Source organism: Elgaria multicarinata, chromosome 4, assembly GCF_023053635.1.
Source record: "Elgaria multicarinata webbii isolate HBS135686 ecotype San Diego chromosome 4, rElgMul1.1.pri, whole genome shotgun sequence".
In the NCBI taxonomy this organism is placed as follows: domain Eukaryota; kingdom Metazoa; phylum Chordata; class Lepidosauria; order Squamata; family Anguidae; genus Elgaria; species Elgaria multicarinata.
This window is the reverse complement of record NC_086174.1, coordinates 31,148,709-31,176,696: the sequence shown is the minus strand read 5'-3', so window position 1 is coordinate 31,176,696 and position 27,988 is coordinate 31,148,709. Positions and strand designations below refer to the sequence as shown.

At 38.3% G+C, this 27,988-nt stretch overlaps 1 protein-coding gene across 1 annotated transcript in view; it reads left to right on the top strand.

Moving 5' to 3' along the window:
* LPGAT1 (lysophosphatidylglycerol acyltransferase 1) overlaps window positions 1-27,988 on the top strand; it is a 77,550-nt gene that overhangs the window by 11,592 nt on the left and 37,970 nt on the right. The window contains exon 4 of the mRNA XM_063124031.1: window positions 25,397-25,515. Within this exon, the coding sequence (XP_062980101.1) occupies window positions 25,397-25,515 (119 nt within the window). The remainder of the gene's footprint in view (window positions 1-25,396; window positions 25,516-27,988) is intronic.

The following is a 27,988-nucleotide window of genomic DNA, read 5'->3' as shown; positions in this document are numbered from 1 at the left end:
GAAATAAAATACATGTAGAGTAAATTGATGTTTTTTGTATTATTATTACTATTTATTTATTTATATAGCACCATCAGAGTAAAACAATAAAATAGCAAAACCCTGCCGCATAGGCTTACATTCTAATAAAATCATAATAAAACAATTAGAAGGGGAAGAGAATGCACCAAACAGGCACAGGGTAGAGTAAAACTAACAGTATGTCAGATCAAAATCAAGTTTTAAAAGCTTTAGAAAAAAGAAAAGTTTTTAGCTGAGCTTTAAAAACTGCGATTGAACTTGTAGTTCGCAAATGTTCTGGAAGAGCGTTCCAGGCGTAAGGGGCAGTGGAAGAAAATGGACGAAGCCGAGCAAGGGAAGTAGAGACCCTTGGGCAGGTAAGAAACATGGCATTAGAGGAGCGAAGAGCACGAGCGGGGCAATAGCGTGAAATGAGAGAGGAAAGATAGGAAGGAGCTAGACTGTGAAAAGCTTTGTAATTATATTTCTCTTTAATAATTGATTTTAAATAATTGCATCTAATAAAATATAGCATCTAATAATTAATGCTTTAAATATTTTATAATATTTGACTGATCTGATCAAGATCTTAACCTTGGAATCAGTCAAGTGTATTCTTTGCAAACTGGCAGCTTGGAGTGAGTATATATTAGTTAGTGTATGGACTACCTTCTTTTGTGTGAACCTACTTGGACACCTACTGCTCCATATCCCCCTTCCATTAGAGCTGGCAGAGTGTAGTTATGAGGGACAAGGCCTTCACAGTAGTGGCACTAAAGTTATGGAACTTGCTTCCCAGGAAAACTTGTCTTGCCGCTTTTCTATTAGATTTTAGATGAACAGTGAATACAGTTTTCTTTCAGAAGACATTTGGGATATGCTACGTTTGCTTTTGCATTTAATTTCTGGCTGCTTCTATTGCGTTGCCTTGTGGGAAATTGGTGGGAGCCACATACCAGGGACAGGTGAAGCTGAAGGCAGATATGGGTAGGGAATGATGTTCGTATGAGTGTGGCAAATTGTACAGTGGGGGATGGTCATTACACTCTGCGGGCTGCAAGAGAACCCTCAAGGAGATTTTCCTGCAGGCCATGACTTGCTCATATGTGTGTTAAATCATTTAAATAATGTAATAACATGCATATGAGAATCAATCCTAAGATTCCATTATATTTCATAGTCTGTGTGAAAAAGAACATCCAAACTTCTTACATAGTTTTTGGATACGCATAATGTCATTTAAATGATTCATTGCTAAAGATTGGCTATCAACAATGATTGTTCTTTTTAATTTATTATACATAGTTGTTGTGGCTGATAAAGAAAATAATTGTAAAATTATAAGAGCTGCGAGATGTATTGAATTAATACTCCTTATGGTATTTTAGGTTTCATTAATAATTGCATGTTCTCTCCCTGAATTCCTTTCAGTGCTTTAACCGTCCAGAATTGAATACCATTTTCTATAGTCACTTAGCTAGTAGTGAGTAGTACAGTATTGTTACTTGCTAAGGATAACACACTTCTATATAAGCACCCACCATATGTTCGCTTTGTACAATCATTTTAAAAGCAATAATAATATATTTATTTATTTCATACCCGCCTCTCCCTCTGGATCGAGGTGGGGAACAACATCAAATATAAAAATATTATAAAATATATAAAACTGATTAAAAACATATAAAACGAATGTATTATTAAAATAACAGCCAGACATTTTAAAATTCAACTGGGTAGGCCTGCTGGAAGAGATCAGTCTTTATAGTTTTTTTTAAAATTCAGAAAGACTGTTAAGTTGGTGAATCTCTCCTGGAAGGCCATTCCACAGTCTGGGATATGCACAATATAGCCCTGTTCAGATACGCTAAACCATGCTGCTTAACCACAAAATGGTTAACGGAATGCATTATGCATTCCATTAACCATTTTGTGGTTAAGCAGCATGGTTTAGCGTGTTGTCTGAATGGGGCCATTGCTTGGGGCCATTGCTTGCAGCCACCTTGAATAATGTGTGTTGGTTTTGCTGTTGATATATTAAACGGGATAACCTTTATTTCTTTTAGTTTGGCATTGTTCTTTTAATTAGTCTTTGCAAAATTCCTCTTAAGTATAGCATATTGAATTGGATGTTCTTGAAATTTCAAGGGTTTGTCCTATAGAATTATGGGAATGAAATAGCCACAGTACTGGTAAAATAGAATCAGCAGAGGGGGAATAGAGGGAGTGCTTTTACTGTTATACACAGGAGATGACACAAATTGGAAATACTTACTTTTAGTTCAGTTGTTAAAGCAGAGGTTTACGGTTAGCTATTATTATTATTATTAATGTTGGCTAATAAAGCAACTGTGTTTTGAGTAAAAGTGTTCCATAGTTTTCATTTGAGTTGGTCAACATTGCTGGGGCTTCAGGTTGAAAAATCATACTTGTAGTGCCTCTGTTCCTAGCTTGGTATGTCTGTTTGCACCCTTTGTTGATGGGGAGTGTTGTTGGTTCTTACAGAAATCTTACATTTTTTTACAATAAGCATGTCGCTAAAGCTATTTTCGTGAAGCAGCCTCCTTGCTGAATGAAAAATTGGCATGCTCACCATGCTGGTATTTAGTTACTGCACACAGAAAATTCTTCTGCAACAAGTTGACCCCAAGGAAGGATACTGAGATTTCAGCTATTGATTTTGTTTTTACTGGCAAGTACCAGCAACTTAAATTTGCTGGCACACTCTTCCCTTTGTGTGTATGGATTGTAGCCTAGGGGAGTGAAACCTGAGTTCATAGTGAGAAGGTAAAAGGCTGCCTCTTTAAGAGGAGGAAGATATCTTTGCTAATTTAAAAGATTTGGGGAAAGGTATATCACCTCCGTTCTTATTTTGAATGATTGTCCCTCATTTCAGAAATGGCCAGCTTTAAGAGCTTGGGCAAGCTGTATTTCAAAATGCTACAGTTTCACAACCCATCACAGAATTAATGCCTAACTAAAGGGGGTTGGCCAGAAATTTTTGATGAGTAAAGAAGCATTTCTGAGCCAAAATTTGTGTATCTGTCTTCTGTGTGTGCATGTGCAGGAAGAGAAGGGAAAACAAGCCGAAGGAAGGGGCAGAACTAAGGATAATCTTTGCAAAATATTATTGGTATGAAAAAGGTTTTACAGTCGACTGTAAAATCTTGTTGAATAAGCCCTGAGGAAGGATGTTTTTTGTCCGAAACGCGTAGGCACCTTCATTAAACCTTTTTCATACCAATAATATTTTGCAAAGATTATCCTTGGTTCCGCCCCTGCGTGTGCATAACAAATTTTCACTATTTTCAAAGACAATAGTTTTCATATATTTTAAATAACTTTTTGGTATTATTCAATGCTAGTTCCTTTTGATATAAACATAATAAAAGAATGGAGTCACTCATTGAACAGCTTTGGGCAAACCATTGTCTCTTATCCTTGAAACTCTTGTTTTTCTCATTTCGCCCAAAAGCTTCAGTAAAGGGCAGGATAACAAAGTAATGAAGCTGTTGCGGTTCATCTTCAGTAGCTGAGGAACTACATTCATATATTCAGAATCTGAAACTGCAATCCACAACATGCTCCATCATATAAGTCTAGACCAGCATTTCAAGTGCTTTTGATAGACTAGTGATAAGGGTTGTTGCCCATCCATTTCTCACCTGGATTATAAGGGAATTTAAAATCTTTGGGTTGGATCCAATGGGAGCCTTGTGTGGGTGCCACAGGCCTACTGCCAACGGTACACATGTGGCCCCTTCTTCTGGCAGCTGCAGTGTAGCGCTTCCAAGGGGCAAGAGCTGAATCGAGTATTCCCGCTTGCTTCAGCACTTGCCCCCAGAAGCGCTACATTGCGGCTGCCAGCAGCAGGGACTGTGTGTGTGATGCTTGGGGCACCCACACAAGGGTCCCATTGGATGCAACCCTCAGCCTGGGTTCAGATGCTTAATGTCTGGAAATGACTTGGAAAAATGTTTTGGTCAGTCAAGGGTTTCCTCTCTTTGTTCAGCCTTCCTCTGCTGTCACTTGATGTCACTTGATGTCCAGTGAGTCATGCTGCTGAGCTTTGGTCAGCAGACTGAGAAAGGAAAAAGAAAATGACTGGTTTGGGTATGTTCTGCCCTCTCTGTTTCCTCTTTTCCCTCTTCTACTCTCACTTGCCTCATCCAGGGTTTGTGCTCACATCATTCTACTTGGAGCCTACAGAAAGATGAATGATGACAGCATTAACTTTGGGGAAGTCAAGTGTCAGCTGAGGAGGGTTGAGCAGAAGAGAAAACATTGCCCAAACGAATCCATGCCTTACACAGCTGTCTCTCCTCCAAGATTAGTTGCAGTGTAAGGATATAAGAATAACTCACCAGACCAAGGGGCCATCTAGACCAGCTTTCTGTTCACAATATTGGCCAGCCATATGTTTCTGGAAAGCTTACAAGTAGGACATTAATGAAGGAGCGCTTTCCTGTTGTTGTCAGAGGTATACTGCTTCAGGACTTCCAAGTAGGTCTGCCATGAACTATTGGTGCTGATCACCATTTCATATGAATCTGTCTAATTCTTTTTTAAAAGCCATCTAAACTAGATGTTTCTTGATCCCTAGGGAGTTTGGAGGGGAATACTTCCCTTATCAAAAGAGTACCAGGACTTCACTTACCTATAATTGATCTGCATGGTAGAAATCCATGGATCTCAAAGGACCAATCACCACTGGACAGTGATGAAAGTGGAACAAATGACTTGTAGGAATTACTGTACTCAAAATTCATTTTTATTTAACCCATAATGGTTCTTACATTGTGTCCTGGGAGTTTTTTAAAACTAAGATGACTTATTTGGCCGTAATAACCCACTCTGTTAACCCACAGCCTGCAGAGTGTTTTTTTTTAACCCATCATGGGCTATTTTGGTTGCCTACAGAGTCGCTTGGCAAGAGCGGTCAAAGCCACTACCACCGCTCTCCTCTAGCTGGCAGATCTCTGTTTCCATGAACTGCCTAGCAACTGATTGCACTCGCAGTACAACCCCACCCTAACCTTTCCCCCAGCAGTGTGCTCTGCAACCTCCCCAAGGGTCAAACACAGTCTTGGTTGGGTGCTGGCAGCTGCGCATGATTGTCATTTTGCCTTGTGTGCATCCTTGCCAGGGGATGCTGTGTATGAAGTTTTGTCGCACTCCTGCATACTTCCATGAACTTATAGTTGGCAGCCCCCCCCCCTTTTTTTTTTTTTTTTAAAAAAAGTGCTTTCGCTTGTGTGGCTTTGTCAGTGTGCAGGGTTTTCAGTGAGCCTCAGGTGCATCCCTAATAGGGGAGGCTGTGTATAAAGTTTGGTCCTAAATTTGCAAATTCCTTAGGCTTTATTTGCGCCACCCTCTTTTTAGTGTACCAGTTTTTTCTCCTTTGTGTGTAATTACGCAGGATTTTGATGGTGCATAGGGTGCCTCCTGACTAGGGAGGCTGTTTATGAAGTTTGGTCCTGATGCTGCAAACTTCCAGTGCTTTAGAACCACCACCACCCTTGTTGGGGTGAATTATCACCCCCTCATTGGGATATTGTGGAAGGCTAAAACAGGCTGCTGAGATGTTGTCAATGGGTAAAACAACCCCACTGCAGAGGGCGGGAGGATGACTCAGATTATGCACAGTAGCTTATTTGTCTGATCATGTGGGGGATAATAGTAATTTTCAAAATAAGCTACTGTACGTAGTTTATTAACCCATCATGGCTTAAAGTGATGTCCGAATGTGGCCTGCCTGTTACCATTACCTATATGAAACATGTATGTTCCATAATACACAGTATTTGGACAAATTAACTAAATTCTGTTTGCATTGGATCCAAAGATGCTTTGCAGACATGGAAAAACACTACAACTCTCACAAGTTGCCCCCCTCAAATTCAGCCGATTTTCCCCACTCCAGCTGCACTCCCATGTCCCATTTTATTAAGCCTCTTGAGCAGATTTCGGGGAGCAAGGCAATTTCAATGGGAAAGAGGTGGGGAAGTCTTGTTGTATGGGTGAAAGTCTGCTTGAACCCCTTTGGATCAAACTGTTCATATTAATGCAGTAGAGCAAAAAATTTTTTAACCATGACCTGGATCACATGAAACGACAACCCACCATGGCTGATGACCCATGGTGGGTTGTTGTGTTGTGTGAACCTGGTGTGGTTTTAAGCAAAGTGGCTTATTTTTCACAAAAGAGCCATCCTGAGAACCCATGGATTGTTTTAGTTCATGCCTGTGGTAGTTTGATGTGTCATCCAAACCTGGCATGGTGACTTCATCGTGGGTTGTCGGGAACAGCTACAGAGCTGCTCCACAAGAGTGGCAAAAACTTGCTGCTCCTTGCAATCTTGCTAGTGCTGCTGCCATCGTCACTTATGCCTTCTCACTGCCCTCCCCCTCATGCTCCTAAAAACCTTTCTTTTACCCCCCCTCCAAGTCCTACACAAGTGCACAGGAGCAAATGTTTGCTGCTAGGAAATTTGCATAAATTTCCCCTTCGTTTTACTTCTCTGCCATGAGATTTGCACGATTTCCATGTTACTATTCTGCCATGACATTTGTGAATGCTTAGTGTATATGTGACAGCTAGCAATGGAGACCAGTGGATGGAAGTGATAAGAACAAGGTGGGAAGTCGCTGAAAGCTGCTGAGGGAGAGGGAGAGAGAGAGAGAGAAAGTCCTTTGGGGCAGGTGTTTTTAATTCTATGTAATGTGAAGCAGATTTCCCTTTTCCCCTTTTTCTAAAAAAAGGTGTTCACTAGCAAGGGAAGCCCTAAAGTGGACTACATTGACAAAGGGGGGATACGCATATGCTTAACTAAATATCAGAGCATAAGACCTCAAAGCAAGAAATATAGAAGGTTGGCAAATGTGTTCCTGCATTCTTAATGGCTTGAAAAAGGATTTCCTTTTTGTGATCTGATATGGGGGCGGGGAGCCATAGATGGCTGGCAGCTGCAGGAGTTGAAGTGCTTTGCTGGAGTGTACTTAGTTGACTGTAAGGTGAAGCAGCTCTTTTTTGTAAAAAAGAAGTGTTTATTAGCAAGTGATGTACTGGAATAGAGGATGAAATTGACTAGGACATTGACAAGAGGAAGATATCCCTATGTCTGGCTAAATATCAGACAGGTGGTCTTGTGCAAGAGCACAATTCCCTGGGAATTTAAGTTGGTAAATGTATTGCCCTGTTCCTAAGGGCTCAGAAAATGAATCCCATGTGGTGATCTGATGCCAAATCAGATCGCCAGCAGGAAAATCAGTGGGATTTTCCATCTGTAGTCAGCAACCCTACCAGACCAATTGCAGAAAGGATGCTGATGTAAGGATTGAGGAAACAAGGTGTTCTGCCTCAAGGGCACCTGGAATACATGCTGGAGTTGTCAGGAAGACTGAGGGGGGAAATAAGCCACAGAGCACCCAATCATCTTCCAGGTTAGAAAATAAGAAGAAAGAGCCATGCTGAATCAGACCAAGAGTCCATCTAATCCAGCACTCTGTTCACACACTGGCCAACCAGCTGTCCATGGGAAACCCACAAGGTTGGCTGTGCTGTAGCTATATAAATGATGCTCTCCTACTTCAGGAAATGCATGGACAATGAATAATTTTAATGGATTTTAGCACCATTGAAAAAACACAATTTTTATAGACCGTTGGCAGTGACTGAGGGATCATTCTTGTTTGATTGTGTGAGTGTGTCAGGGTGCATCTGGACTGGCAGATTCTCAGAGTTTTTTGTCACAATCTGCAGCTGGTATTTTTTTCTTTAAGTTGTGAGGTGTAAAGGGGAGAATTAAACCTTGACGTCTAGGACCCAATTAAATCTGGACTAAAAATGTATTCAGCATTAATTGTGCTAGCAAATAACTTGTACGTTCCATCCAGCTCTTCAGTTAGATTTTTTCCCCCTTCTCGGAAGCCAAAAATTCTGCCATTGCCACTTCTTGGACTCTTGTATAATAGAACAAGAAGTATTGGGATTGTGGTGGGATTGCCCATTAGTTTCTGTATTCTAGAAAAAAAATCTTTCATGAGGCTGAACTTATCTCTAACCAAACTATTCTACTCAATCCTAAAATTGCCCTCCTATCAATATATGATGGGACAGCACTAGATCTTACCCAAAAGGGCCTCATAATTCACCTGATCACAGTGGCAGGACTCACTATAACCAAATGCTGGAGATTCCTGGATGGAGATTTATTTGAAATCTGGCTGGTACAGCTTTGGGACTTAGCTCTTACGGACAAATTACCAAATGAAACCTGGAATTGAAGAACCAACACAACCACACCACCACTTTTTATAAAACTTGGTTTAATTTTATTTCCGATGTGGTTACTAAGGAACGTGGATATTGACCTCCAGCCACACATGGTGATCTTTGGAGCACTACTATCATTTAACTGGCGGAAAACACCCCCTTTTTTTCTTTTGCTATTGTAAACTTTGTTTTGTCCTTGCTATCCATATTTTTCAGTGGTACCCTTATTTCGGGGGAGGAAGAACGAACTGTTTGTTTATATTGTTTTACCTGAAATGATAAAATACAATGAAAAAAAGATGTATTGTAAATATTTTTGCAGATTGTACTTCATATAAACAAACCTTTCCAAAGTTTTTGTTGATGTGGTTAAACCTTTGAGTCTATTTTTTTTAAAAAAACCAACTATTTAGTTTTCTGAAGTTTAATAGAATTTGGGTTGTAGAGACAAATCACTTAATTGATGTATAAGAGAGCATTGCAGCCAGCTTGCATAATGTGTGTCTGTGTAGATTTCAGTGCCAAAGTAACCAGTAATGAGTCTAGGCAGGAAATGCTAACTTCTGGAAGTCTGTCCACAGTGTAGTGGTTGGGAAAAGTATGCAAACGCTTGTCATTCAACATCAGTAGCCATCAGTTAAACTTGCTCTTCATATTTCTTTTCTGGATTGGTTTCTTTGTTTAGCATGTTTCAAATAAATAAATAGGCAACTCGCATGCTGATAAAGGTACACGTCTGTCTTTTCACAGCATGCTAATAGGAATTTAACTCTATCAGTCTGTAACAGTTGAGCAACCCTTTAAGTGAACCACAAAAAGTGCTTTGCTGAAGCCAATATGTGTATTGACATGGTTCTCAGAAAGTACATTTTTTTTAATACCATAATTGCAGCCACCCCATACATAATTGAGTCTATCAAGGTGCAACTCTATTTAATCCTCGAGGCACTTGGCAGGGTCCTCTTGAAAAAAGAAACAGCCCAAACTCAATTGATCAAAATTGCCAAAAACAACAACCCAAAATGTGCCTATTCTATACACTATTCGGGTTCTCTATCTTTAGGGAAACACATTAGAGGAAAAACGCTGAATCACTTAGGCCTTAGCTAGACCTAAGATTATCCCAGGCAAATGGAGGGGTCATCCTTGCCTGCTCTTGGGATCTCCTGTGTGTCATTTGGATGCACAGGGATGATTCCGGGACAATCCCAGGATATAGGCCTGGTCTAGCCATGGCCTTAGACAGTCATATGCAAGGTAGGGGTCAATTAGTTTGCACAAGAAACATTTGTACTGAAGTGTTTTCCCTGCAATCAAATTCAGTTTAAACACTACATATAAATGATATTTCTAACTTGAATTTCAACCACTTTAAAGCACAACAGTCATCCTCTCAAATATCTTCTGACATAACATGTTTGATCTTGCATAGGGGGAAATCATTCACTTCAAAAGGGTTCTTATTCAATGATAGCCAGCATTCAGTGTTAATCAGCTAGAGGAGAAAAATGCTTTAGATAGGATACTGCCGTGTATTTAGTTACATTTCTTCTTGGGTTTTGACATGAATTGCACATGGATTCTTTCTAGTAACTTGGCTTTTTGGACTCTGAGGAACAATCCAGAGAACCTGTGCTATGAGGAGAACAGCTTGTGTACTATAGAACAGGTCTTCACAATGCAAAAAGCCCCCATGTGACCACTGTTTGTACAGCTGGGGCTTAGTTGGTGGTTATGGAATTGACTGCTCTCATGCTTCTTTGCCTTCCATGGTACACAGTAGAATTTAACTGCATGTGTAGCTTTCTGGATTGTAGCCATAGCACTCAGTTTTGAATCTTGTTCACTTGTAATTTTAAAATGGCTTTTTCTTAATTACCTTTGTTTCACAAAAAGAAGACTGAAGAATTTGTTTTCAGAACATACGCAATCATCATTTCATTATGAACTTACTAAAATAAAGTTACAAAAACTCCTTGTTCTAGTCATCTTGCAATGATGTTAGAGCAGAATTTGCTTGTAGTGAATGGTTAAATTCTGCATGTTTTCCTGTAACATCTTTCGAAGATATTACCTGCTTGACATGGGCTATAATGGGAGATTAATTTTTATGCAGGAGTGTTGTAACTTTATTCAAATTAAGCAGATGGATGCTAAATGACAGTGCTCAGTCAATCATGATAATAATAATAATAATAATAATAATAATAATAATAATAATAATAATATATAATGAGAAACAAGAATAGTGCAGAGTTGAGGCTAGCAAATAGAGCCAAGTTCAGTTACATAACCAGTTGTCACCATACACATAACTTGAGCTATGTCAAACCTGTAATGATATGTTTTAACAGAGTTTCTCTGTTATATTCTTTATAGTCAGTATGACTAAGTACTATGTTAAAGAGAATCTTGTCTCTATATTTTAACCTGTAAGAATATTTGTTAGCTTCAAGTACTTTATGTGTGAGCAAAAGCTGAACCTATAGAAGTGAGGGTTATTGGTGTGTTGTGTGAATCTGTTCACTTCCTTTTCCCTGTTCCAGTAGCTTTTAACTACTAACACAGAAGTAATATAGGGCTGTATCCAATGTTAGTCCTACTAAGAGTAGATCCATTGAAATGAATGATGTAAGTTAGACTAGCACTGGATGCAATCCTTAGTGTTTTATTGTTGCATTCTTTTTAGGTACAATATTTATGATCTGTAAAATACTTAAAAGCTGTAATGGAAATATCTCATGTTAAATAATCTCTTTTTGTGTAGAGATGTGTGTCCGCCTTTATACATTGTGTGTTATATATTATCCATGCCATATTAGCCCTACTTGTTCATATTCACTTAGTAGACATTGACCAGGCATTGCCACATGTATCTTTTTCTGAGCAGAGGTTTTGTGCATCAACATGCAGCCTTTCTTTTCCCCAGTCAGTCAGGGCTCAGAAATGAGATGGTGTTTTCTGGGCAAAAGTGGTGCTTTGAGGATTCACTACCATCTGTAGCTGCAACACAGGCTGTTAGTAATCCCCAGGCTTCTTATTCTACTCCTTTTGGGATGCTGCTGCTGTCCATGGAGTTGGGGACAATGTTGCATGGGTCTTTGCTGTCCGAAGGGTCACTGAACCTTAATTTTTCAAGTCAAACATCTGTGTTTTTTGCAGCACACTAGCATGCCCTGGCAAGGATAGGGATTACTTTATCATTATCTTCCATCAATCTGAGTTAAAATATACCTTTAGTGAAGACACTTCTGTTTGACAGTTCTAGGTTATAATAGTTAATCCCAATACAAACAGAATAATTTCAGCCTTGTTGGTTTGTTGACCTGAGTTGTATGTGATGAATAGAAAACTGGTCACCATGGGTATAGGAAGAATGATGCAGTATTGCTCTTGCTTTGTCTTCTCAAGAGATTGCTTGTGGTTCTTGTCAGGAAATTCTTTCATAGATTATGAGATTTAAATTACCTTCAATCTTACTTTAAACTGTAACATATCTTTTTCAGTGGAGCTCTTCCCAGGAGGATTTGATCCACTGAAATTTGACTTCAGCTGAAACTCCATGGCCCAGTGAAGAAAAAATGCAGGCTCATTGGAGATAGGTTCTCGAACCGTTTGAGAACTTGACAATTTGGCACATAGAGCGAAACTAGACAAAATTAAGTGTTTTCCAGTGTGGGACTTAAAACAATTTAGGGATGTGGTTACACGTGGGGGAAAACTTTCACAGGCAGCTGAGAAGTTCTCTTCCATCACTATTCTAATCAAGATTGAGGCCCTCCCCTACTCAAGAACAAACCATGAGTTATGTTTGGGTTATTTAACGCATGAAGAACCCAAAGTTTTCAGGTTCGGACATGGGGCGTTCATAGGTTGCTGCTGCAAACTGGAAGCGGCTCACATTTGGCATGCAAAGAAGTTCTTTTTCTTCTGAAATGTCATTGTATTGTAGTTGAAAAGTTTCTTTGGTTCTGGTTTCTCTTGTGATAGCAGAATTTAGTTTCTCAGTCTGAGATTTTCTGTCTGTCCTATTTCTCTGTGGGATGATGTTTTTGGCAGTTTAGAATAGTTTATATACCTTACATTACAAAAAAGAAATCAGAAGAGGTTTAGCTGAGAATGGGAGTGATGCCAGCAAAGAAATGTCAGAATGTGCTCTGAAGAAATTACTTACTACTTCAACCCTCCTAATCTCTTCATGGCAAGTTCTAGATAGTTTGAATGATCATACTTTGTATTAAAGTTAGTGCCTTATCAGTTACCTATCTCCCATGCTCTACTCATCTGAAACTTTTAATTATATTAACTCTGGCTGGTAATATTGATGAAACTTAGCTGGAGATTTTAGAGTCTACATTTTACATTGCACATATTTTTTGCTGCTCTGTTGAAATGCTACCATAGATCATTGTGGTTAGAAGAAATTGGCTTGCTTCTGGAAAGGCCAGGACTGAAATGTGCTTTGGATTTAGTGTTACTACTTTTCTGCCTTTTATCAGTAGCTTTTACTCATCTATTCTCGTGTCTCAGGATTCCAAATAAATTGCACATGCTAGCCGGGATTGATTTATGTCATTTATTGAAGGAATACTGGAGATGTCTTGAGTCAGTTCTTGATAGCGCCTGGTTAGGGTTGGAAGCTTTACTTTTTGCCATCATTATGGATACTCTAGTATTTTTGTTCAAAATACCTTGGGTTTGATAAGACTCGCTTGAATAGATCCCCTAGTTATATTGAAAGATTATTTTAAGGTTTATAGAAAAAATAAATACATTTATTTTGAGTTCTTCTTCGTTGTTGAATTGCTTCCAGGCATAGTGGTTTATCTTTCAATTCGCTGATGTCTTGTCACTTTTCTTTTCTTTTCAGCTCTTGGTTATTGTATTAACATTTTACAATGCAGCATTATTGTGATCTAGATCTGTTATGTCATATTACATTGAGAAAGAGACCTAATCTATGCTGTCTCTTAAGCTCTTGGATCACACTGCAGTATAAAGCAAATATTACTTAACAGCGTTACATTGCAAATTTGAAAATAGCTCTGAATACTAATGTTCAGTAACCAGACAAGATGTGGGAGCAGCAGAACCTTTAAACAAGCTCTTCTACAATCAAGTGTGAAGCAGGAGATGGTGGAGTCTAAGGCTGTTTCTTTCTACACCTGCCTGTTTCCCCAGGATCGTCCCTGTGCATCCAAATGACACACAGGGGATCCCGGGAGCAGGCAGGGACGATCCCTCCATTTTCCTGGGATAATCCTTAAGTGTAAAAAGGGCCTTAGAGCAAAAGGGTCTGTAGGTGAGCAGAGCTAACCCTCTCCGCAAATGTCCTTGGAGCCTTCCCTCAAGTGCTTTTGTTTTGGCCAAGTTCACTTCCAGTTTTGGTGTTTGGTGGAGATGAAAAAATGCCAGGGTAGATAGACTTCTGATGAGGTAGGCCTTGGGTGAGGAAAGGGTTTAGCTCCCTGTGCTCTAAAAATCAGAACTGGTTCCGGCTTTATATGCAATTGAGGCAGAAACAAATAGGTCTGCCATTGTTGAATATAGTTTGGCCCTAGATGCCTTAGCTTTTCAAGTAGGGATCTTGGAAGAAATTGCTTCAGCACTTCATTCTCATAGGGCGGACAAGTTGAGAGACGCAATGTTTAATGGTGTCTAAAGTTTTGATGGTTGTGTGCTTAAAAGAAATAGGCCTATCCTCACAGAGGTTCCAGCCTTCTTCTGCATGTCAAACAACTTTCTGCAACCTGGGAGCCAAGTTCTGCAAATAGCACACATTATGTAAATGTAGCTTATTTGGTCTAACAATCAGTCAAATTTATCACACCCTTATTTATCACTGAACAGAAATAGAAAGGGCTTATTTGAGACACTACCACCCACACTAAGAGAGCTCATCTACCCCAATTGCAAAACAGAGCATTAGAAGAGAGGGATGAGGATTGAGACACAATGAACTATTGATGGGCTGTAGCTAGGGACAGTGGAATGCTCAACAGTTAACACTTCCTTTAGTCTTTGCAGAAGCCTATGTCTTTATGCAGTGTTACTATTTTCAAGTACATGCCATTCTGGTAGTTTCAGAATAGTTTGGCTCAGTGGATAATATGACCCTGAAGTCAGAAGAAAAATGGGAGTTTTAGTTAGCTTTAGAGTGCACTTGCTTACATTTGCACAATGTCCACAACCCTCAATCTCTCTAGGTTTTTTCTTTTCCCCTTTTTTTTTTGTCTACAGATCCATTTTCCTTTATATTTTGAGTTATCTAGATATTTGTTACTAATTTTGCATTTGCCTGCAGGCATTTCTAACATTAGTGCACTTTGGTTCTTCTTCGTGGTGTGCAACACACATATGCGCTCTGCACCTGCGCTGAGCTGAGCCTGAGATCAGGCAAAACTTCTATAGCTAAGGAGCATTTTTAAATGAGAGAATGTCCAGAGAAGCAAAATCCTACTTGAAGAAGACAGAACAAGATGATCATTCCAAGTCCTTTTTTTCTGTAATATAAGTCTGAACCTCTTAGCAATGAAAGACCTTTCACTGTGGGAACAGGGGTGGGGTGGCATGGAAGAGATAATAAAAGTATTTTGTATTATTTCCACCAAAAGAAATGGTGCTCATGGCAGCTAACAATCTTAGGAAATGCCTTTAAAAAGACAATAATAAAACAAATATATTAAAACACAGAATAAAATCCAACAGGGCATTGGACTCGATGGCCTTGTAGGCCCCTTCTAACTCTACGATTCTCGTATTAGTGTTTATAACCCTGCCAATTCCTTTCCACCCTGCTGATCTGCTTCCACAAGTGGTGGGTTCCACCAGTTCCATTGCACAAGTAGATTCCACCACTTACACAGGAGAAATTTAGTGTTTCCTAGGGGAACCCCCAAATGAGTGGAAATGTTCATTTCTGGAAAGAGGCAGGTCAGCAGAGCTCCCTTATGTGAGTTCCGCCAACCTTCCTCCTTCCAGAAACAAGAGTTTCTGCTCGTTTTGGGTTGCCTCAGAAGCACCAAACCACTTTTGTGAAGTGGGGGCTACTTGCGCAACAGAATTGGTGGGGCATAAGAGATTTGGCAGGGGCATAAGCGCCCTGTTGGATTCTGCCCACATGGTGAAAAAACACAATAGTAACATAATAAAAACATCACCCAACAGACTAGCATATATGCGAAAGGCCTGCTTGAATAAAATATCTTTGCCTGTCAGTGGGAGGACAGCAGAAAGCCAACCTAACCTCTATTGGCATTTTCATTATGTTTTGGTCTAATGATTCTGCATCTGAACATGTATTGTGTATTTTACACATTGTAATATGTAACATGCATTAGGCTACTCAAATATCCAAGCAGAAATATTTTTTACGTCAATGGAATGTGTGTGTGTGTATGTGTGTATGTATGTGTACACACATGTATATATGTGCATATGCATGTACTGGTGGTAATGCACAGAATTTTGTGTGCACTGCTGTCTCCATAGCCAGGTCAAATTTCTGGGTTCCATTTTTTCAAAAGAGCACATATTTCTGCTTCCAGCACAGTATAAGTTCCTTCTCAGAAAAACAAACCGGGAGGGCGGAGCCTGACGGCCATGTACTGGTAAGCTTCTTGTGAGGCTCCCCGACTGCGTAGCCGAAAATTCAATTATCTCATTTAAATGGGCATGAATCTCTAATGAGCATCAATGAAAAAGTTTATGACCTTTAACTGATGGTGATGATGGCTTTCTTGAAAGTATAATTTGTATACGGGGTGGGGAAATCAGCGCGGCCTCTGGGCGCAGCGAATCAGTTTGTTGGAGTGAAGTGTAAAGCGAAAGTAAAGATTTTGTTATTGTTGGACTTCTTCCAGCGACTGCTGAGTTGCTGTGATATATCACTCCTTATCTGTGTGGAGCGAGTAATTGGTAATAAATTTAACCATCAGAAAGCAGTGTGAGAGAGAAGTTGTTTACTTGGATGGAATGAGAGACTGTTTTGATTGTTACCATTAAGCAGCTGATTTATGCCCTATGCCGAACATTAGAAAACCAAAAAAAAAAAAAAGTTGGAAAAGCTACCTGGCAACGCGGTAAACGTCCCTCAAATCATAATCTTGGTCGCCTTGGAAAAGTGTCTGTTTCCTCGGAAGAAGACGCAGATAGTAGTGAGAGTGACAAGATGGTGACCAAAGCTGGCAAGGAGCCAGCTACTATGGATGAAATCAGGAGCTTCATATTAGCAAACAACGCCACCCTTTTTAAAAAAATGGATGAACATGCCGAAAAGGCAGACAAGAGAATGGATGTGCTAGCTGGCAAGATTGCTCAGAATGACGGGAGCATAAAGACTCTAGAAGCAGGAGTAAATTTACTGGAGAAACGGCAGGATGTCTTTGAAAAAAGTTGTAATGTACAGTTTGAGGATCAAGAGAAAAGGCTGATCCAATTAGAAGACCAGAATCGACGATCCACACTATGAATTAAGAATTTTGTTGAAGTATCAGGAGAGGACTTGAGAAAAGTAATTTTGTGGTGGTTTAAAGAAATGATGCCTGATCTGGAAATAAAGGACTGTGATGTGGACAGGATTCATAGAGTGGGAGGATCAAACTACAGAGGAGCAACTAAAGACATCCTGATGAAATTTAGCTATTACAAAAAAGAGCAAGTTATGAAGAAATTGAGGGCTTTGGCTCTGATACAATTTAAAGGCACTTCAGTGCAAATTTACAATGATCTTTGTCAGCAAACACTCAAATGGAGACGCAGTGTCAAACCAATAACTGAAATATTAATGAAGAATGTAATAAAATATGCCTGGGGCTGCCCTGTTTTTTTAAGGTTTACACATGGTGGGAAGCAATACAGAGTAACCTCCTTGGATCAGGGCAAGGAGTTGTTGAAGAGTTTGGGTTTGCATGATGGCGCAAGTTTGAAAAAAGCAGGTGGGAATGGAAGTGAAGCTGGGGCATCTGGGATGTGATAATCTTGATAAATTGATAATGAGATAATAGTATATAATTTAAAAAAAAAACATAGAGGGCTTACCGGACAGGCTGAGGACTGCCTCTCCCCTTTCCCCTAAGGGTAGACAACGGCCAAAGTGATAGACTTATGGGTTTTTTGGGGGGGGGGAGGTGGGGAGGTATGGCTGGGTGGGAGGGAGGGATTTGAAGAGGTTTTCATGGTTTTTGTGTTTTTATGTATGTGAATTTGAGTTGCAGAACACAAGGGATCGGAAGGATTATCAAAAGGCTGAATATGGATAAGAAAATAAAAATATCAACGCTTAATGTAAAAGGTCTGGGGGCAGTCGTGAAAAGGAGGAGAATTGAACAAATGTTAAATAGAGAAGGATCTGATATTATCCTTCTGCAAGAAACACACCAGGGATTTGATGGGGTAAATGAAATACGCATAAAATGGTCAGTTTATTATGAAAAGTCACTGGGGACTTAAAAAAAAAATGGAGTGGCTATATTGATTTCAAAAAGAAGTGGATTTATATTAGATATTGTAAAAAAGGATGATAATGGTAGGTATCTTATGATAAAAGGTCAAATTGAAGGCAAAGTGTATACATTAGTTAATGTTTATGCCCCTAATGAGAGACATAGAGAGTTTTATATAGAATTATTTAAAGAAATAGAAGACTTTAAGGAGGGGTATGTTATTTTAGCTGGGGATTTTAATATGGTTATGGATAATAGATTGGACAAGTCAAACCCCACTAGTGCTGAAAAGAGAAATAATATTACTATATTGAACAAATTGGTAAAAGAAAAAGATTTTGTGGATTGTTGGCGTTTACTTAGTGGGGCGAATCCTGGGTTTTCTTATTACTCTCCAGTTCATCATACATACTCTAGGATAGACTATATTTTTGTTTCAAGAGTTTGCAACTAAGGTTTGTAAAATGGAAACGGGGGTAATTAAGGTAACAGATCACGCATTGCTAAGTTTAGAGTTTACAGTTACGAAGAATTATAAAGAAGCGTTTAGGTGGAAAATGAATACAAAAATATTGAAGTATAATAAAGTGGTAGAAAAAATGCAGAGGGAACTGTCAGAGACTTGGGAAATTAATGAAAAGGGAGGAACGGCAAGGGCAGTTGTTTGGGATACCATGAAGGCGGTAGCAAGAGGGATTTGTATTAGAGAAATGTGTAATTTAAGGAGGCAACAGCTTGCAGCGCAGGAAAAGTTGGGAGGAAGAGATTAAGAATTTGGAGGAAGATTATTGGCAATTTAAAAATAAACATAAATTAATAGAAATACAAGCAAAGAAAAAAGAATTAGAAAATATAAATTTAGAGGAAGTTCAGAAAAATCTGATTTATATGAAAAGGGAGTACTTTGAAAATAGCAATAAAAATTCTAGACTGCTAGCCAGACTCACACAAAAGGAAAAAGCTAGGAATTGGATAGGAATATTGAAAGATAAGCAAGGGAATTATTGTCACATAATGAAGGGTAAAATAAAAAAATTTCAAGAATTTTATCAAGAACTATATAAGAGAAAGGATATTCAAAAAAAGAAGTTGGAAGCTTATATAGAAAAGTATATAAAGAAGGGAATAAAAATAGAACATAAAGAGTTAATGGAGAAGGTAATAACGCAGAGAGAAATTGAAGAGGTAATTGAGAATTTGAAAGTGGGTAAATCACCTGGGGTAGACGGTTTAGGACCGGAATATTATAAAGTTTTTAAAACGTTTTTAGTACCGAAATCATTGAAGTTGTATAACGCCATATTGGAAGGAGAGAGGACACCAGAATCATGGGAACATTCATTGATAATTTTAATTCCAAAACCAGATAAGGATTTGACTGTCCCTGATTCAAACAGACCTATTTCATTAATAAATCAAGATGCAAAATTTTTCTCAACTATTTTAGCAAAACGGCTAAATAAATTCATAGTGGAATATATAGGGGAAGACCAATGTGGATTTGTAGCAGGTAGACAAATGCACAATTTAGTGGGAAAAATTCTAAATGTAATACAGGTGATAAAAAATTCTAAGGTTAAAGCGGGAATTTTGGCACTGGATATTTTTAAAGCTTTCGATTGTGTGAGCTGGCAAGCATTAAAGATGATTTTAAATAAAATGGGATTTGGAAATAAATTTAAAACTATAATAGAACAATTATACTCTCAAAATACAGCCGTAGTGGTAGTGAACGATGGAGTTACGGATAAGATACGACTAGCCAGAGGGACAAGACAAGGATGTCCACTCTCGCCTGTCCTGTTTGTAATAGTTATGGAATTATTGGCAAATGCAATAAGAGATGATGAGGAGATAGAAGGAATAGGTGATAGTAAAAAAATAAAATTGAATATGTTTGCGGATGATACTTTGCTAACTATTAAAAATCCTATAAGAAAGATGGAAAGAATTAAACAGAAACTGAGAGAATTTGAGGAAATTACTGGGTTAAGAATAAATTGGTCCAAATCAGAGATGATGTTATTTAATTATACTAAAAAGGAAGAGAAGGAATGGGAAGGAAAAGGAATAGAAATGAGAGTTAAAGAACAGATTAGATAGTTGGGAATTAAAATCACAAAAAATTTAGAGAGTTTAGAGAAGGAGAACTTAAATAGTTTTAAAAAAGACATTTTAGTAAAATTGGAAAAATATAAAAGATTAAATTTATCCTGGTTTGGAAGAATAGCATTAATAAAAATGAAGATTTTAGCAAAGATTAATTTTGTGCTCAGGATGTTACCAATAAAAATTTCAGAATTAGAGATAAAAAGTTGGCAAAATATCATAAACTACTATTGTAATGGGGTTAAGAAAGCGAAGGTAAATAAGAATAAATGGTATTTAAGTCAAAAAAAGGGAGGACTGAGTCTCCCAAATATTAACCTATATTATATAGCTAATAGGTTAAGGCATATTGTGGAAGCAATTATAGGTGTAGGAGATTTAGATTGGATGGAGGATAAAACCACAAGTAATATTGAGATGAAGTTGGAAAATGTATTCTTTAGGGAAGGAGGAAAAAAATGGGCTGAAAGTATAGGTAATCCGCTCTTGAGGTTTCACTGGGAGATTTGGAGTAAATATAAAGGGGAGTTGCTTTCGAGCAGCTCCCCTTTATCACCGGTAATAATGTTAAAGAATTTCCCGGAGGAATTAAAGAGTAGATTAAGTAAAGTTTTAATAGAAAAAAATAAAATGAAATTAAGGGATTGGTTAAGAGAAATGAATACAAGAGAGGATTTGGAAGAGGTTTTAAAAGATAAAAAATTAACTTGGTTAAATTATTGGCAATTAGAACAGTGGACCAAAAAGTGGGTAAGAGAAAATGGAGATTGTAGAGAGTTGACGAAATTTGAGGAATTAATAGTTAAAAAAGAAAATGATAAAGGGAAAAGAATAGCGTCAAAAGGGTTAATGAGTGAAATATATAGAATTTTGTTGGAGAAAGGGTCGATGGATAGTTCTTGGGAAATGGTTTGGGAGACAGATTTGAATGTACAAATAGGACAACAGAGCTGGGAGGGACTATGGAAACAAAGAGCGTTGAGAAATATGTCAGTGAGAATAAAAGCGAATTATTTTAAAATTATATGGAGGTGGTACCTAACCCCGGTTAGATTAAATAAGATAAATAATCAGCATTCAGCAAATTGTTGGAGAGGATGTGGGGGAAAAGGAACGTATTTACATATGTGGTGGGAATGCAAATATGTACAAAATTTGTGGAAGATGGTGTTTTTAGAGATTGAAGAAATTGTGGGAAGGAAGATAGAACGAACACCAAAAGTTGCATTACTGTCACTATTTGAAGATTTAAAATGTAAAAAAGAAATTAAGGAATTGATAACGAATTTGCTGACTGCAGCAAGATTGATTGTAGCTAGGAACTGGAAGATTCAAGGAGATTATTTTATTGAAGAATGGTACAAAGAAGTATGGGATATAGCTATTAATGACAAATTGACTTGTAATATTAAAGTGAGAAGAGGTATAGCTAAAACAAATGATTTTGAAGGAATTTGGAAACAGTTCCTAATATTTGTGTTTTCTAAGGGAAGTGGGAAACCACCAGCAGAAGAAAGTATGAGATTTTGGAATCAGGAATGAGATCCCGAGGTTGGGGGTGCACTTATATGTTAAGTTTGATGTTATATAGATAAGATATTAATGTTAATCAACAATTATGTAGTATGTTTTTTTTTTAATTGTAATGGTGTATGTTTAAGTATTGTAGAAAATAAAAAAAAGTATAAAAAAAGAAAAACAAACCAGGAGAAATTTAAATAGAAGAATAGAAAGCACATTAAATGAAGAAACTATTTGTGGGAACACAAACATATTTAAGTGAAGTTCTCCTTGGGAGTTTACTCTTAAGCAAATCAAATTTGGGAGTGAAGGAGTGTGGTGGAAATTTGCTTTATTTTGTGTTCTTATTTCTTCGAGACTACAGAGAAGTTAGCAAAGGAAGACATACCTCTGAAACTCTTCGCCTACATTTGTAACAAAATAGTAGAACTTTGACTTGTGGGGCTTGAAGGTGGGTGGGAGGATGAAAGTTCAACTACATAGAAATAGAACAAAAATTGCCTAAAGCAGAAATATTAACTGTTAAAACATTGAGTTAGGGCAAACTCCAGTGTCTAGATATCTGAAACCTATCTAGAGTACAGAGTACAAATAATGGTGTGAATAACTCTCCAACTTTGTCAATTTTAGAAAAGTTCAAGGCCAAACTTGGGAAGATCATGTTGGGGTTGCTGCAGTGGGGAGGAAGGATTTAATGCCTTTTCTCCCATGTGGACACCATTCCTCCTTCCCTTCCCCCAATTTTTTTAAGCTTGTATTGAAGAATGGTACAAAAAAATGGGAGATGTAATTATGAATCTCCAGCTATCTCACCAAGTTTGGCTCTCAGTTTTGAGTTCAAGTAGTAAGCTAGAGGTTGCAGGTAGGAAAGTAAGGTAGAAACAGCATTATTAACCTGATTGGAAATGGAACTCACCTCTCCCATTTTAGCTTTTAAGTCGTTAATACTTTTACTTGTTCTCAGTTGCTTTCTTTGCTTTACAGATCCATTTTTCTATTTTGGCTTTGCTGTTAGTGCTTTAAGGTGTATGGAACAATCTGAATGTCTTACAATACAGTTCTTGTCTGTGCATGTTTTGCCTTGCACAGATAGTATTTCCCCCCGCCCCCCAAGCAGGCAAAATTCATGTTCACTCTTTAGTGTACTTTATTATTTGGTGTAATCTTTAAAGGTGAGATAGGAGGAAATTGTTACTGAAAGTTTTGTACTTCTTTCAGTACCTCCTCCTAAACTGTTTACCACAGGATGCTCTTTTGCCATTTCACAATAGAGCACTTCAGTTGGCCATTCACATTTAACAGTAGGAAATCGTGGGTTAATTAACCCACGAATTTGCCACACTGTGTGCAGGGCACATTCAGCAGCCTTTTTGAATATGAGATATGAACCTGGGAACAATGATCTGGTTTGCATGTATGACAATCCAGAGTATGGGCTGAGTATGGGTGGTTGTTGATGTGTGGATTGTCATTGTTGTTACATGTGAACCTTGCGTTATGATTTAACCATGGCTTGTTAACCATGAACATCCTGACAAACCATGGGTTCTCTTTCTGAGTTGTTAATTGTTAACAACCCATAGTTAAACCATAGTGCTGGGTTTGCATGTAATGACAGCCTATCTAGGTTGTTATTTGTGAACCAGGCCTACTCATTGTAGGTTAGCTGTGGGGGTTTTATCCCACAATTAACATAATGTCTGCGTTTGGATGTTATGTAGCAACATCCGATTGGCCCGATCAGAGGTTGAATGTTCAAAAAGGCTGCAGAATGTACCCAGTATGTACAGCTGAAAATCATGGGTTTATTAATTTCAGAGTCACCTTAAAGACTTACACTTTTATTATGGCATAAGGTTTTGTGGACTTGAGTCCATTTCATCATATCCAATAAGGATATTTATAGCAATAATGTCTTAAGTAATGGGAGGGAAACATAATAATAATAATAATAATTCTTACCCACCTCTCCATTTTGATCGAGGCGGGGAACAACAATAAGCGATAAAATACATAAAACTGAATTAAAACATACCGTATTTCTTCGATTGTAAGACGCCATCGATTGTAAGACGCACACTAATATCTGTACCACCAACAGAAAAAAAACCCCTAAGACACACCCGCGATTATAAGACACACCCCATTTTTAGAGCTGTTTATATGGGAAAGAAAGTGTGTCTTAGAATCGAAGAGACAGGGTAATATACATTGTTAAAAGCATCCTAAAAAAAATGTTAGCTACCTATATGGAAGCATAGGAGCTATATTTAATTTGTCTGACTTTCAGATTCATTGTGTCCCTATGGTTAAATCCTCCCTTCAGTATTGTCATGTTCACAAGTGACCTTTTGGACCTCCTGGAGCAAGGAAAACAGACATAGTTTAAGAGTTGTTTTTGTGCTTCTTTCCATGCCTAAAGATGTAAAAACAACCACCAATCTATCAATCATCAGGAGTGTAGCAGCCAAACAAGTAGACATTAACTCAGTTCGCACATAACCTTTCTCATTCACTAGTACAGTTAAATTCTTGGCTTTGGTATTGGGATACCAATTTCTGCTTGTGTGAAATGTTAACATTTTTAAAGTATTCCTCTTAAATTTGTATCATTTTTTTTCCTCAAAAAATGAACTTATATTTACCCTGCTGAAACATTTCAGAAATTAAATACTTATATGTACTTTGGCATTTTCCTTCTTGGACTGAAAGATATTGCTGTAGGGTGATCCTTTTTGGAATCTAATTCTGAAGTTGGTGGGGAAAGTGAATCCAGTATATTGCCACAATGAAATTTTGATCAGAATATGAATTTGTCTTTTAGAATTTTAAGCGTTTTCAAAGTTCACTTGGGAAGGTTTTGAGGGATATTTAACATTTTGTTGATTAACCTGTCATATCACTCAGACCAGCTGATGCCCCTCCTTGAATCCTTGCAAGAGCCAGGTTTGAGAGGTGGGGCCCTGGCCAAAGTGTCCTGGTGGCCACTTCAATGGGCCCTTGTGAGCTTACCTGGCTGCAATAGCAACACTCAGCAGCTGGTTCTAGCCCACAATGCCCCAGAGCAATGCTAGGTCAGGAGCATTGTGGGAAATTAAGGATGGCTAGATCCAATTGCCAGACAATGCCTGGAATGTAAGGGCAGGGGGTGGGGTGGCAAATGAATGAGGGGATCACGACAGGCATAGTGGGCCTGCCAGAGCACAGGGGGATGCCAGATGCTACGGCAGCACTGTTTCCTTACACTGGCTTCCCAAACCCTGTAAACAATTTTCCCCTCCAATTCTACAATCATCTGTTGCCCTAAAGTCATTTGCTCTCTTAAATTTTTCTTCTCTCTTTCTGCTGCTTATAATGGGAATTGTCTCCCAGAATATTTATGCATGTGCTGCCTTTCTCTCTTTCTTCAAGCCCTCTCTCAATACCCTCCTTTTCTGGGAAGTTTTATCTTAACTCATTACACTTTACCCTGATTGAAGTCTAAAGTACATTAATTGCACTTGCTCACATCCGTTAACTGTTGACTCTTGCCTTGTTCTCTCCACACTTCCCTCCCTTTTTTCTTGTCTCCCCCACTGTTGAGATTTTGATTCCTTGTACACTATGTAAGTTTAATTATAAAAATACACATGAATTTTAAGCTAAGTATGGTTAAATTTGGTAGTTTTTACACATTTTCCCCACAATCTCTAAATTTAACAGCAGCCATGATGAAAAATTGTGGGGAGAAATCAAGAAGAATATAAATTTGAACCTTTGCAAGCAAATTTGAGCTAAGATAATTTGAGACTATTCCCTTCCAACTGTATTTCAGTTCCAACTGGTCCAAACTTGTGGGTTTTTTCATGCTTTTTTTAAAGTTATAAATTAATGTGGTCTGCTAGAATGTTTCTTGAATGTATATGAGTTGTATTGCTGAAAAATAAAACTGGTTCTGTCCTGCTCAAGGAAATAACTTTGCCTGTATACCAATTCAAATTGCCTTATAATGGCCATTGGCTTATATTTTAAATAGGTGCTTTTTTCCCCTTTCCCTCTTTTTTAAACAGTCATGGAATGGGGAGATGATGTTAATACAATAACAGAAGATGAAGCTGTGATGCTGGTGAACCATCAATCAACAGGAGATGTTTGCACTCTAATGATGTGCCTTCAGGACAAAGGCACGGTATGCTATTTTTGTATGTACCATTGCTATATACTGGGCAGGTCCTCTTGGGAATTTTCTCAGAACTATTAGCAGAAGGCATGTGGGCTTGTAGCAGTGGAAATCCACACCCATCCAACATTTAAACTCCCCTTCCCTCCCCTTTACAAATTAGCCCACATTCTGCAGATGGCTATGCCTCTGAAGCAGGTGTTTACAAGCCAGAAAATGTTTAAAACAGTCCAGGTGGCCCAGGAAAGTAAACCAAGACAAACAATCCCAAGGGCAGGCACAAATAAATAAAGTTCTGCTTGTCAGCAGAGTTGTTTAAGTTCCATAGCAAATGCTGCCCAGAAAGCAAAGCATTCAAGGGAAGTAAAACACTATTATTTATGTTTTTGTGTACTGAAGACAATGGCTGCCAGATAAAACACATTGCATTGCTCTGGTATTTTATTAGAAAATGTTCTTATATCTTACCACTGCATATAGATGTCCTCCTCCATTATCTTCATTACCTGCACTCCCCCATTATCTTCAGTTTTGATAGTGAGAGCTGGTCTGCAAACAGTTATTTGCTTGGGAATGATTATGATATTTACTTTGAGGCCGATTGTAGCTTAAGACAGATTTGACTTTAAAATCAGGAGCTTTTGATTTAGTGTTTAATTTTATTTCTACTTAGTGCAAGGCTATAAATTTGTCTAAACACTATCCTTCTGTTTGAAAAGAAATCTGGACTATTAAAATGCATGTGTCAGGAAATTGTTGTGAAAGTTAATACTAAAATGAAATTGTTTCTAGTACATACCTAATGTGCTGGTGTATTACAAGATATAATAATATCTATTAATAATATAAAATTGGTACTAGAAGGTACTGGCTGACTGTTGCTTTACCCCTTGGCCATTGGCTTATGGGGTTCTAGAAGGTTTTATTTTGTCCCCTATGCTTTTTAATATCTACATTAAACTGCTGGGGGAGGCTGCAGAGGTTTGGGCTGAGTTGTTACCAACATGCGATAACACTCAGCATTACCTTTCATTTCCACCTACTCATCCAAGGGAGGACGTGGAACGTTTTGAGCCAGTGTCTGGATTGTTGAGGGTGAACGAGCTGAAACTTAATCCAGACAAGACTGGAGATACTGTGGGTAGGGAAACTGACTACTTCAGAAGGAGACTTGGAACCAGTCCTAGACAGGGTTGTATTCCTCATGAAGGACCAAGTACGCAGTTACTCAGTGGTAACTGAGGAAGCTCAGGTGGCAGCAATGGTCAAGAGTGCTTTTTTACTACCTTAGGCTGCTCTGCCAACTGCAACCATATCTGGAGAGGGTTGGCCTTGCTTCAACTATCCATGAAGATGGTTCAGAAACTTCAGCTGGTACAAAATGTGGAATTTCAACTACTGCTAGGTGCTAGACAGTCAGATCATGTGGCACATATTGTACCAGCTACACTGGCTGCCAGTGTGTTTGCAGGATGAAATTAAAGTGCCTTCAAAGACCGAAACAGTTTTAAGTCTAAGTTACCTGAAAGACCCCACTTCACCAGTACCAACCTGGCCACACTCTGAGATCATTATCAGCACCCTTCCTCGTGTGCCCAACTGTGTCAGTAATTAGACTGATGGGCACAAGTCATAGGGCCTTCTTAGTAGTGGCTTCCTGCTTGTGGAACTCTGTCCACCAGGTTCATTCATTACAGGCCTTCAAGCAGGCCCTACAGACGTACCTGTTTACTTTGGCCTAAAACTGAGTTAGGAGTTTATTGAGTGCCATTGTGTATATGATGTTATATCACTGTAATGGTTAATTTTTATTTTTATCATTATTTTTATTGCTTTATTTTGTCTTACAGTTTTAAATTTCTGTGCCAGCTTCAGAGGGTACTTTATGAATAGGCAATTTATAAACCTTTTCATTATAGTATCATACTAGTAGGGCAAGATTTAGGATAAAATAGGTTAACTTATTTCTTAAACAATAATGAAATACTTACCTGTGCACTCAATAAATAATACCAACAAAACATGTAGGTACCTAGGAAACTGCCTTGATACGGAGTCAGACCTTTTGTTCATCTAGCCCAACATTGCTTGCTCTGCCTGGCAGCTAGCTATCCAGGTCTTCAGTTTTAGGTCTGTCGTAGTATCTTGTAGCCCCAGATAACAGGGTTTGAATCCAGGATTGTCTGCATAACAAGCAATATGTTTTACCACTGAGCCATAACATTGAAAAGCAAGCATAGGAACAAAAAGTTGAGGGCACAGCTCCCTTGTTCCCTAAAATAAGCTCTGTAAACTCTTGTAACTGTTTAAAATATTTTACGGTGCTTTGGGGTAGAGAAGTGACCCCTAAGTACAAATAAATAAGGAAGTAAATAAATGCTCTTAAAATTACCTTAACAATGTCAGTTGTCAAGTCCCACATCAATTATATATATTTTGGAACTGGATTCATTTTGATTACATTTATTTTCTTACTTCAGGA